A 12,343-nucleotide genomic window follows, 5' to 3' on the forward strand; every position below is an offset into this window, starting at 1 on the left:
ATTGTGGAGCAGAGCAGGGGTAATATTCTCTCCAGACGTTACACAGTGTTGTGAATGTTTCGGACTAACATAAACACCCCAAACTGCCACCAACCTCCTCCAGCCGTCTGACATTCGCTGTCACTGCCGTCCGAGAGCACCGCTGCCGACCGTTTGAGAGCAGGCGAGCAGATCAACGCCTGAGAAATACGCTGTGATTATAGGGCAACCCGGAGAGAGGAAAAAAAATAACGTGAACCCGCAGCGGTGGCAGGAGAGACCGTGGACAGTCATATCAGCAATCAGTTTGGGCTCCCGGAGGATGTCTGCGACAACTGTCGATCAGGTACGAGAGACTGTATCCATATAAACATGATAGTGCACGCACAGGTAATGGCTGTGTCTCAAAACCCAGTGAGTCGCCTACCTAGACAGCATATCTGGGCGCGCTTGGGCGAGTCAACTTTTCAAATAGGCTTTAAAAAGCGTCAACGTCAATCTTAGTCGATTATCTGTAAATTTAGAGTGTTTGGTGTTTACTAGATGTTCTTGCTAGGCCGAATTGTTGTGTACATGTTTGTTTCTTCATAAATTGATGTTTACGTTTTTTTCCTCTCTCTCTTTGTCACTGTCCACACTCTTTGAACCCAAAATAAGAGACCTAAAGGACAAGGAAACAAAGGTATGTGTTGTAAAGAGTTTAAAATGAACCTATCATTATTTGCTTACCCTTAATAGTTATGAAATACAAGATGGTAGATGTTGTCATTCTCGTATTTTCCTCTCCATATAGTAAATAACTAAAACTGTCATTAGGTGAAATGAACAACATGCGGATCATGACAAACATATTTTTGCATGAACTGTTTTTTTAAGGATGTTTGGTTTGCTAGATGTGTCTCATTTATAAATATTCCTTCCTTCTGTGAGTGCAGACCAGTCTTAGTTTTAATCTGCCTGTCTATGTGACTTAATAATTTTGACATTGATAGGCAAAGCTATTTACTGTGATTAATATTCACAGAAACTCTTTTACATCTTTTGTTTGTGCGTGGACATGTTCATTACTGAATGTAATTTACTTGTGCTGGGTCTCAATATTTCATATCAACATCACAGTGGTTTGATGAAGGTTAGTAAAATTAATGGACTCCGTCTGTCGTATAATTTTGTTTAGTGCAAAACGGTTCGATGCATCAGAAGGATGCTGTAAATGATGATGACTTTGACAATTACCTGAGCAGTCAGTCAAATCAGGTGAGTTACTGTCCTTATGCTGTCTTAGTAGTTACTACTGTTATCTGTGTTTTTTATTTTCATAGTAACATTACATTGAAATCCCATAAATCTTTCTACAAGTGTCTGATAAGTTTCATGTAAATGTACGTTTTAACATTTCTGACCTGTTTCATGTTTTATTCTGTGATGATACCAACCATTTGCTATACACTATGTTCAGAGTTTGGGCTGTGTATGTTTTTTGTAAGTCTATGTAAGTAAATAATCACATATTGTGAAATAGTATTTTAGTTTGAAGATATTCTTAATACTCAACATTTAATGTAATTTATAATGTGATTCATTGCAATGATGGTACAGCTGAATTCTCTTTAACCTCATTAGCAAACCCAACAAACAGGAGTAATTATCTTACTTTATTATCATACACATCGTTATTTAGCCATTAGTTTGTTATATAATGATTGCTGACTTAATTAATTAATTAATTAATTGTTCCCTACAGAGTAATAGCTACCCACCAATGTCTGATCCCTACATGCCCAGCTACTATGCTCCCTCTATTGGATTCCCTTACTCCCTGGGAGAGGCTGCTTGGTCCACTGCAGGAGACCCTCCTATGCCTTACCTGACCACGTATGGACAGATGAGCAATGGTGAGCATCACTTCATTCCTGACGGAGTCTTCAGCCAGCCCGGTGCTTTAGGCAACACGCCCCCCTTTCTCAGTCAACACGGATTTAACTTCTTTCCTGGAAATGCAGACTTTTCTACCTGGGGCACCAGTGGTTCTCAGGGACAGTCAACACAGAGTTCAGCGTACAGCAGTAGTTATGGATACCCGCCAAGCTCTTTGGGCCGGGCCATTGCTGATGGACAGGCTGGATTTGGTAGTGACACGCAACTTAGTAAAGTTCCAGGGCTCAGTAGTATCGATCAGGGAATGGCAGGACTGAAGCTCGGCTCTGACATGTCAGCTGTTACGAAAACTGTTGGGTCTCCTTTAGGAGGGACGGTGGGTATGAGTAGCATGGCCGCTAACAGCATGCCACCTGTCAGCTCCTCTGCACCGAAACCCACTTCATGGGCAGCCATCGCGAGGAAACCTGCAAAGCCTCAGCCTAAGATGAAGCCGAAGCCCAACATGATTTTGGGAAGCGGCGTCACAATTCCTCCTCCGCCAATAAAGCATAACATAAACATTGGGACTTGGGAGGACAAAGGGTCCATCACCAAACCCCCTCTTGCGCAGCAGATGCTGCCCCCTCAGCAGTTGGTACAGCAGCAACTCTTGGCCCAACCTCCACCCATGCTTCAAAGTCCTTTGCCACCTCAACACCAACCCCAACACCAGCAGCTCCAGGTCCAATCTCCCCAGCACCCTCAGCATCTTCCCCCAGGTCCTCCCCACCATCACTCGCAGCCAGGACCTCCACAGCCCCTGCACCCATCTCAGGCGCAGAACCCCCTAATCCAAAACCGCTGGGTGGCCCCTCGGAACCGAGGAACCATGTTTAACCAGAACAGCGGCATGGATAACTTTGGCCTTGGGACAGGAGTCCCCATGAGCTCATCGCCTTCCTCCAGCGAGGTTCATCCCGTGCTGGAAAAGCTTAAGGCCCTCAACAATTACAACCCCAAAGACTTCGACTGGACCTTGAAAAACGGACGGGTCTTCATCATCAAGAGCTACTCTGAGGACGACATCCACCGCTCCATCAAGTACTCCATCTGGTGCAGCACAGAGCATGGAAACAAGCGCCTGGATGGTGCCTACCGCTCGCTCAGTGCCAAAGGTCCACTGTACCTGCTCTTTAGTGTCAATGGCAGTGGACACTTCTGCGGCGTGGCGGAGATGAAGTCAACCGTGGACTATAACGCGTATGCTGGCGTCTGGTCCCAGGATAAATGGAAGGGCAAGTTTGAGGTGAAATGGATCTTTGTTAAGGACGTGCCCAATAACCAGCTCCGGCACATCCGCTTAGAAAACAATGACAACAAGCCTGTCACCAACTCCAGAGACACTCAGGAAGTGCCCCTAGAGAAAGCAAAGCAAGTGCTTAAAATTATTGCGACTTTCAAGCATACCACCTCAATCTTTGACGATTTTGCACATTACGAAAAGCGGCAGGAGGAAGAGGAAGCCATGCGAAGGGTAAGCGCAGCTTTCTGCCACTCTTCACAATAGCAGAAAGCAGGCACTGCACCTTTAGATCTCATAAACATTGTTATGTTTTAGTGCTGTCAGCATGTCTGTTGCTTTCCTAAGGTAGTTTTTTGAATAGCAGCTCATTTCTGATCCAGATTAGCCTTTCTGTCTCTCATATGTTTCAGAAACAAGCAGCAGCAAGACAAAACCAGTGCAGTCAGTCATAATTTAAAATGAAATGTTTGATATGGTAGCTCAATACATCATTACAGGAGGTGAAGAAATGCACCGTTTGTGTATTATTTCTCAACACGGCTTGCACATATTTCACACATTTCCTCATATTTCAATTAGCTGAAGTGTCAGCAGATAAGTATTGTGTAATAAATTGAAGTAACTGACTAAGAAGTCTCTACCAATCAACAAAAGCCTGGTGTTGAGCAGTGGCACCAATCAGTCAGATTTCCCATTAATAGATTAGACTTGCATCATTTCCTGCCCAACCAGCTCAAATAATTGATATTTGCGTCCATTAACTTGCCACCAGCTGCATTTTATCCTTGTTATACACATAGCATTCACATAAGAGGTTACTTGATTTTGGGGGGTTCACTAGGTCAGATTTTTAAGGATGAGCGTGTCTTTCTTTACAACAAATATACATTTTGTATCTTAATATAGCTGAAATTTTATTACCTACAATGTTTTGTCATTACATACTTGTAAAGAAGAATCATGAAGTATTTTTTTTAGTTCAGACCAATATTACTACAAATGTTTGAAATGTCTATTAAACTAAAAGTTTGCATTTGATGTGTTAAATAGATAGTTCACCTAGAAATACACCATGATATGGAAGTCCTATAGGGCCATGAATTAAATATTTTTTTTCTCGTTTTGTTATGATCACGACTTGAATATCTTGTGATCTCGACATAACAAAAAGTTGTTTTCTTTTTCACGACTTATTTTTTTGCTTTTATTTATTTATGTATTATTAATAATAATAATAATAATAAAGGTGTTCAGAACAGCCATATTATGAGGGCAAATGCTCGTGCTCATGATTAATTTACATTTATGATTATATTCACGTATGAGATTATATACCATTATTTACAATAAGATTTCCTCAACTGGTACCATTTTAAAGCAACTTTATATGGCGCAAAAGAAGTAGCTACATTTATGAATTAAATTATGAAGAATGATTAATATCCTGCTCTTTCTTTGCTCCTTTCCGCAAGTTATTTACAATTATTTTAAAAAGTGAATCCCTGCAATTAATGCGATATGAAGCTACTGTATGCACATTATTGCGGGAAGTATCTATTGTGTTTATGGATTGGTGATTAATGATTAAACTTTAATTGATTGTTAAACTAAATGATGCTCGATCACCAAATTTTGTGGAAATTGACATCTCTAACACAGACCAACTCTGTTATTATTCTTTTGAATCCATCATTTCGTATCATTCTCATCACTCCTGCAGCTCAGAGCTGTCTTGAACAGACGCGTAGCGCTTCTCTCATATCTATAGCATAACATGTCCAGCTGAACTCTGAATTTCTATAAAACTGCCTTAACACTTCCATACAAGCCTGCTTATTGCACACTTGAACTTGAGTTCCCGTGGCTATGGGTAGGCATATCAAGGGCATCCAGGTTGAAAAAATAGGTTGTGTGGTCGTACATTGGCCAGATGTTAATAATAATAATAAATAAATAAATAAATATTCATAAATAAATAAACGCAAAAATAAAGTTGTGTTTAAGTCACAAGGAAACTACTTTTTGTTACGTCAAGATCACAAGAAAATTAAGTTGTGATCACGAGAAAACAACTTTTTCAAGAAAACAAGTTATGTCAAGAGTTACGGGATAATTAAGTCATGATCATAACAAAACAAAAGTAAATAATATTTGAATGCATGGCCTCTTAGGACTTCTGTATCATCAAGCTGTTTCAAACATCTGAGTTTCAGCTGAGGAATACTGAAGAATATATATTTTAAATGTGGGTCACCAAATAGTTGCTGGTCCTTACTTATTGCCATTAAATACTACGGGAACCAGAAACTTAATGCTTTGAAATTTGCTTACTTCAAAGAAAGAAATTCATATGGAGTAAATGCTAACAGAATTTTTTTTTTGGTGAATTAACATTTAAACTGCTGCTTTTACTCCTCTATATAACCATATTGTGAATTGACTAAATTTATTTGCTGCATGTTTATGGCCTGTATGCAGCACTGCAACTTTAATGCTCCATTACATCAGTATTAGGGCTGCACGATATTGGGAAATTATGCAATATGCGATACTGCTGAGTATTGCAATAATGATATTTCTTGTAATATAGACCATTTTGAAGGATGTAAACAAAAACAATGGTCCCAGCGTATGTCCTGTTTTACATGTTTTATTTCTATAGCTTCCAAGAAACCAAAAAGAGCCATATTGATAGATAATGTTATGGTAGCTGTTTTAACATTAAGTAAAGATTAAATTGCCTTTTGTTACAGTTATGAAATAGTTTGATAACAAGCAGGAAATGTTCATGGGCCCGTGACATGACCGCATTGAAATGGTCTATAAAATTCCCCATAAAATATGCTATTTTTAAAAACTATTCTTAAATGTATTTATCGTATTCAAATAAACAAGCTAAAAAAACTGTTAAGGTGCAAACATTTAGACTTTAAACCACTGAAATCATCGGCAGATTTTTTATGTTTTATGCAATTTTCATATTTGTCACTTGCCTCTACTGTCGCTATTGGTATTTATTTTCATCTTTCTGAGGCATTGTAGGTTCCCCTTTGGGCCTGGTCTGGCCAATAGCCGAATAGCACCCATTGGGGAGGCAGATGTAAATATGGTGATCGGTCAAATTTGGTAAAAAACAACAACAAAAAAAAACAATTTTGCTTGCCATATGAATGATATTAAGTTATTGCACCTCTTTGCAGTATGGATATTGCATATGCTGTTATCATGATAATCATCATTATTTTGATATATTAAGCAGCCCTAATCAGCATGTTATTCGTCTTGAAAAATAATTGTGCATTTTTTACGTAAGACACTTTAGAATGAACTTGTTGATCAAGAACATAAATTGAAATTGCAAAATGTCTTGTTGTACATGGACTAAATTAGCTTTTTTCCAGAGCAACTATCAAACCTCAGATTAGGTGTTCTCCAAACGTTATATTTTATTATCTTACCAATCATGTGTAGATTGCCAAAGCCATAATAAAATGAACTATTTAAATTAAAAAAGGTCTTCGAGGCCTGTGGTTTAATTTGTCAAATCTAAGGCTTGATTTGTGCAATGAAGTGATTTGAATGGTATAGTTTTTATGAAGAAAATGTGTGCGTGGGTGTATGTTTGTATATTTAAATGATATGTGTAGTCTGTGTGTATAAATAAATATATACAAGTATTCAAGAATGATGAGCTAATGCAAATAATCCAATTTGTCAGTTTGTGTCTTTGACATTTTGACTTCCGATCCATTCACCTACTGTTTATTTTGTTTCTCTATATAATAGTGTGGTCAAAACTCTGGCTATAATATAATGAGTAGCTCCAATTACGTTCATTAAAGTCTTCTAGTTCTAGCAGAGTTATGTTGTGTGGAAATACTTATAAGCTTAGACTGAGTCATATATGACACCTTATGTAGCTGATATTCATCTGTTTTAAATGGAAAAAGCTTGATTTTTCTACAGTGCTTTGCCTAGTAAACTTCTGTTTTCTTATGCATTAACATACATGTTGAGCTATAAATATTCTCAGATTTGTTGATAAGACATGATGAGAGAACACTTCACCGTAACAAAAATTTAAGGGCGTTTTGGCAAAAAAATTGTAATTCAGTCATTATTTGCTCACCCTCGTATTGTTCTAATGCCATATGGCCTTCTTTCTTTTTTTAGTAAACAGGAGGAGAAATTAACATGTCCTGTTTATAATCTCTCATTTGATAGCAATCAGTATTATAAAAAAAGTAAAAGGATACGAAAAAAATTGCCATATTATGTGTTGTACAGTGCATCCGGAAATTATTCATAGCGCTTCACTTTTTCCACATTTTTTGTTACAGTCCTATTTCAAAATGGATTAAATTATTTTTTTTTATTCAAAATTCTAAACACAATACTACATAATGACAATGGGAATTTTTTTAAGTTGTTGCAAATTTATTAAAAATGGAAAACCTGAAAAATCACATGCACATAAGTATTCACAGCCTTTGCTAAATACTTGGTTAATGCACCTTTGGCAGCAATTACAGCCTCAAGTGTTTTTGAATATGATGCCACAAGCTTGGCACACCTGTTTTTGGGAGTTTTTGTTCATTCCTCCTTGCAGTACCTCTCAAGCTCTATCAGGTTGGATGGGAAGCGATGGTGTACAGCCATTTTCAGAACTCTCCAGAGATGTTCAATAGGATTTAGCTCTGGGCTCTGGCTGGGCCACTCTATGACATTTACCAAGTTGTTGTGAAGCCACTCCATTGAAATTTTGGTGGTGTGCTTTGGGTCATTGTTTTGCTGGAAGATAAACCGTCGCTCCAGTCTGAGGCCAAGAGCACTCTGAAGCAGGCTTTCATTCAGGATGTCTCTGTAGATTGCTGCATTCATCTTTCCTCTATTCTAGTCTTCCGGTTCCTGCTGCTGAAAAACATCCCAACAGCATGATGCTGCCACCACCGTGCTACACTGTAAGGGTTGGTATTAGCGGATGAGCGGTGCCTGATTTTCTCCAAACAGAACGCATGGCATTTACTCCAAAGAGTTCAATTTTAGTCTCATCAGACCAGACCATTTGTTTCTTATGGTCTGAGATTCTTTCAGATGCCTTTTGGCAAATTCCAGGCAGGGAGTGGCTTCCGTGACCATCGGGTTATTGATCACCAACCTGACTAAGGCCCTTCTCCCCCGATTACTCGGCTTAGATGGCCAGCTAGCTCCAGGAAGAGTCCTGGTGGTTTCAAACAACTTCCACTTATGGATTCTGGAGGCCACTGTGCTCATTGGATCTTTCAGAGAAGCAGAAATTTTTCTGCAACCTTCCCCAGCCTTGTGCCTCGAGACAGTTCCTTTGTCTTCATGCTTGGTTTGTGCTTTGACATGCACTGTTAATCCTGGGACCTTATAGACAGGTGCAGTATATGCCTTTTCAAATCATGTCCACTGAACTGAATTTACCACACGTGAACTCCAATTAAGCTGCTGAAACATCTCAAGAATGATCAGTGGAAACAGAATTCAAATTGAATAGAGTTCAATTTAGAGATTCACAGTAAACGCTGTAAATACTTTTGCACATGTGATTTATTTTTCAGGTTTTTTTGTTTTTGATATATTTGCAACAAATTCAGAAAATCTTTTTTCACATTGTCATTATTGGGTATTGTGTGTAGAATTTTGAGGAAATAAATGAATTGAATCCACTTTGGAATAGGGCTGTAAAAAATGTGGAAGAGGTGAAGCGCTATGAATATTTTACAGATGCATTAAATATTTCAAGTAGGGCCGGGTGATTAATCAAAAATATAATCGAAATCGACATTCAGAACCTATAATCAATCTAATCCAGGTAATTTTTTTCAGTTACCTTCCCTACTGTGTGTGGAGATATATGAACATGCTCTGTTAGGGCTGATTTATTATTATTTAGCCTTCACACAGTGGCTTACTGGCGCACCTCTCACAAAATGTTACTTCATGTCACACATTTGCACTACATTGACGATGATTAGAAGCTGCGATAGAGATGCCTTGAGATGGCATATTTTTATAAAATAAAGTAAATAAATAAATAAAATAAACGTTTATTTATCATAATTGAGTTCAAATGTTCAATTAATCGAAATTTAGATTTTAGGCCTATTCACCCAGCCCTAATTTCAAGGATTTTAGAGGAATAATAATAAAAAAAAATAATAATAATAAAAAAATATAAAATAAAATGGTTTTGACTGTTGAGACTTTTTTCAGTCTTGTTTTTTGTCACTATCGTTACATGTGCACAACTGAAAGCAGAACACTTTTTTTGTTTTTTCTTTGTAGTTTGAAAAAAGAGAGCAATTGGCTTTGGATTAAACGATGATCAAATGAAATTTTTTAGTTGAACTATGTTCTTGGAGAAAACTAGGATATTTGTTTCCCATTTTATTCCATAATCAGATTTGTTGAAAAGTGGGTTATTAAATTGCTAAATTATAACCATGATATAGGGTAAATATCCAAATGTAGAATAACATTTAAATAATAATATACACTTTTTGTATGACTGAGGTGTTCATTTGCTGTGAAAATTCATCTGACATATTACCTAATATACATTACTGGTCAAAAGTTTTGAGTAAGTGCGATTTTTAAATGTATTATATTAAACTTATCCTGCTCACCAAGGCTGCATTTATTTAATCAAAAATACAGTACAAATTGTGAAATGTGATTTATTATTATTATTATTATTATTATATTATTATTGGTAATAGTAATGATTTAATTTGAAACTACATACAATAAAAAGCAGTTATTTAAAATGTTGATAAACATTTAACTTTTTTTTTTACATTTAATAAATGCTGCCTTGATGAACAGAATAATTTTCTTAAAAAAAAAAACTGACCCCAAACTTTTGACAGGTAGTGTATTTAAAATGTATTTTAGGATGAAAAGGTTTTTTTTTTTTTTTTTTTTTTTTTTGCATTGTCAACAGTTTTGTTTTCACTATTACATGCTTCAAAATTGCAAGCAGTTGTTGGACCTGTATCTTTAGTAAACTGACATTGAAAACCCTTATGCTTGGTAACAACATGCCTGTTTTTTTTTAATTAATTTGTTGAAATGTAATTATGCATGCAATTTATTTTTAGGATTATTAATCAGGTTATGCTAACAAAAAATTCCAGTGATCTCGCTAGGAAACGTAACTATTTTATGTTTTTTCAGTTTAGTAGCTAATTAGTATGAATTTGTACGAATTCAGTCGTATGAAAATGTAAAATGTTTTTAAAAAGGGAGGCATGACACCAAACCCGCCCCTAAACCCAACCGTGCTTGGTGAATGAGCAAATTGCACTAAATTGTATGCATGAGATTGTATGAATTCATACAAATTAGCCATGAAATCAAAAGGTTCCGAATTGCTGTGAGGTTGTGTCAAATCTAGTTTAAACAAATATTCAAATAATAAAAAAAAATATTACTGATTATCTACCACTATAACATTATATATTATAACACCGTAAAACCTAAAATCACTTTTAGCACAGAAAATGAAGTATTTTAATTTATTTATTTTAACAAAATAATATGACTTTTAAATGTCTGTTGGTTTAATGAATAATTATAAATGATTATGATGTAATTGGTAGTGGTCAGAATTGTGATGATTCTCGTATTAAATATGTCTGATAAGAAATTACTTTAGTCTGTGTCTTCTGTAAATAATGTACAATCTAAATTTGTATCTTTTCAGGAAAAAGAAATGTACACATTTTTACAAAGGGGGCTAAAAAACTAAAATTTAATCTGTCTTTGACCCAACATGCGGAAAAACACAAAACAATTTGGAGCATTTTGCAGTGCTGAAAAGATTGCATTGATTTCTTGGGCAGCCAGAATACCACAAGAGATTTTCAAAACACTTCCGTTTCATCTGAGTTTACACAAACTGGCTTAGTAAAAGACAAATATCTTCTTAATGGCTCCATGTTCGATTGAATCGTCTAATTTTGTTTCTCTTTTTTTTCTTTACAGGAGCGAAATAGAAATAAGCAGTAGGTTTACAGAGATCTCCTTGGTAGAACGTCAACACTAATGATGTAGAACCTTAAATATTGTGTAACCTCAGAGGAACAACTGGGTTCTGACCTATTTTTTCTGCTAAAGATGATGTACGAACACTTAAATCACAACAGTGGACGATTCAGCGTCAACTTCTGATGGATCTGCCCTTACGCTCAAGTCTCGCACGAAACGGAAACGAAAATCACTCACGTAAACTATCTTAAAGCACTTTCAGCCCTTCTAAAAGCTTATACCAGTATCCTTAACTATTATTGGACACCTGTTCGGTATTAACTGACTAACCAGTGTCATTGGTTCTGAGGATTTCAAATGTTTTTGCAGGCTTCTTGTTTTGTCTTTTTGTAAATCATTGAAATTTTAGCGCTCTTGAAACTTGAGCACTCTCAGAGGAGGCGACAATTATGTATCCAAGGACAGAGAAATCATACTTGAATTTACGTAACGCTGTAAAAACACAATTGATATTTGCCTGACTGAATATCAAGTCTGAATAATCACGTCCAATATTGTAGACTGACTCCACAGTAGCCATTTCACCTTTGTGTGTTTGCATCTTTTTTTTTTTTTTTGTGTGTACCAAAAGATTACTTTTGCAGCTTGGTGCAGAATGACACCAGCCAGTGCACACTTTTTTGTTTTGTTGTTGAATTAATTTGTTTCTTTGTTATTTTCCTGCAATCTTGTCATTCAGAAGTGCATTTGTTTTGGGAGAAACCTGCTCAGAAATGCCATAAGTTCCTCTGACGTCCATCAATCCTCAAATCTGGTGTTCAGGAGAACCTCTTTAATGCTTTTTTTTGGGACTGATCAGGATTCTAATCTGCTGCTAAACAGAATTCAGTCTGAATTGCCGAAGCTCAGTGAGAACGTGACAGTTTTCTCCTATAGGTGACTCACTAGCTAAAATAAACATTATCCATGTTTAGCGATCCATGTTTTGAGTTTTTTTTTTTTCACAGTGCAATCAGGATTAAGTTTGAAGTTCTTAAGCTAACAGTTTTCTCCTATTGGTGAGTTAGCTTCTAGCTAATATAATAGTCCATGTTTTGCGACCCCACAATTGATTTATTTTCCCCTTTCAGAATGTAAGCAGGATTTAATCTAAATTTCCGAATCTCATTCCGATCATTTTGTCAT

The 12,343-nt window shown here is 36.5% G+C and overlaps 2 protein-coding genes across 5 annotated transcripts in view; one reads left to right on the forward strand and one right to left on the reverse strand.

Moving 5' to 3' along the window:
* The window catches only part of ythdf3 (YTH N6-methyladenosine RNA binding protein F3), a 12,149-nt gene extending 14 nt beyond the window's left edge, over positions 1-12,135 (forward strand). The window contains exons 1-6 of one of the 4 annotated variants that reach the window (XM_087308188.1): positions 1-19; positions 104-325; positions 637-661; positions 1,157-1,236; positions 1,724-3,373; positions 11,156-12,135. The exon at positions 1-19 is cut by the window's left edge and continues 14 nt beyond it. In XM_087308188.1, coding sequence (XP_087164314.1) covers positions 302-325; positions 637-661; positions 1,157-1,236; positions 1,724-3,373; positions 11,156-11,179 — 1,803 coding nt within the window. In that variant the 5' untranslated portion in view covers positions 1-19; positions 104-301 and the 3' untranslated portion in view covers positions 11,180-12,135. 4 annotated transcript variants of the gene reach the window in all.
* The window catches only part of pdha1b (pyruvate dehydrogenase E1 subunit alpha 1b), a 58,839-nt gene that overhangs the window by 13,569 nt on the left and 32,927 nt on the right, over positions 1-12,343 (reverse strand). The gene's annotated exons all lie outside the window — the stretch shown is intronic.

Source organism: Danio rerio, chromosome 24, assembly GCF_052040795.2.
Source record: "Danio rerio strain M-AB ecotype USA chromosome 24, GRCz13ab, whole genome shotgun sequence".
Classification (NCBI taxonomy): domain Eukaryota; kingdom Metazoa; phylum Chordata; class Actinopteri; order Cypriniformes; family Danionidae; genus Danio; species Danio rerio.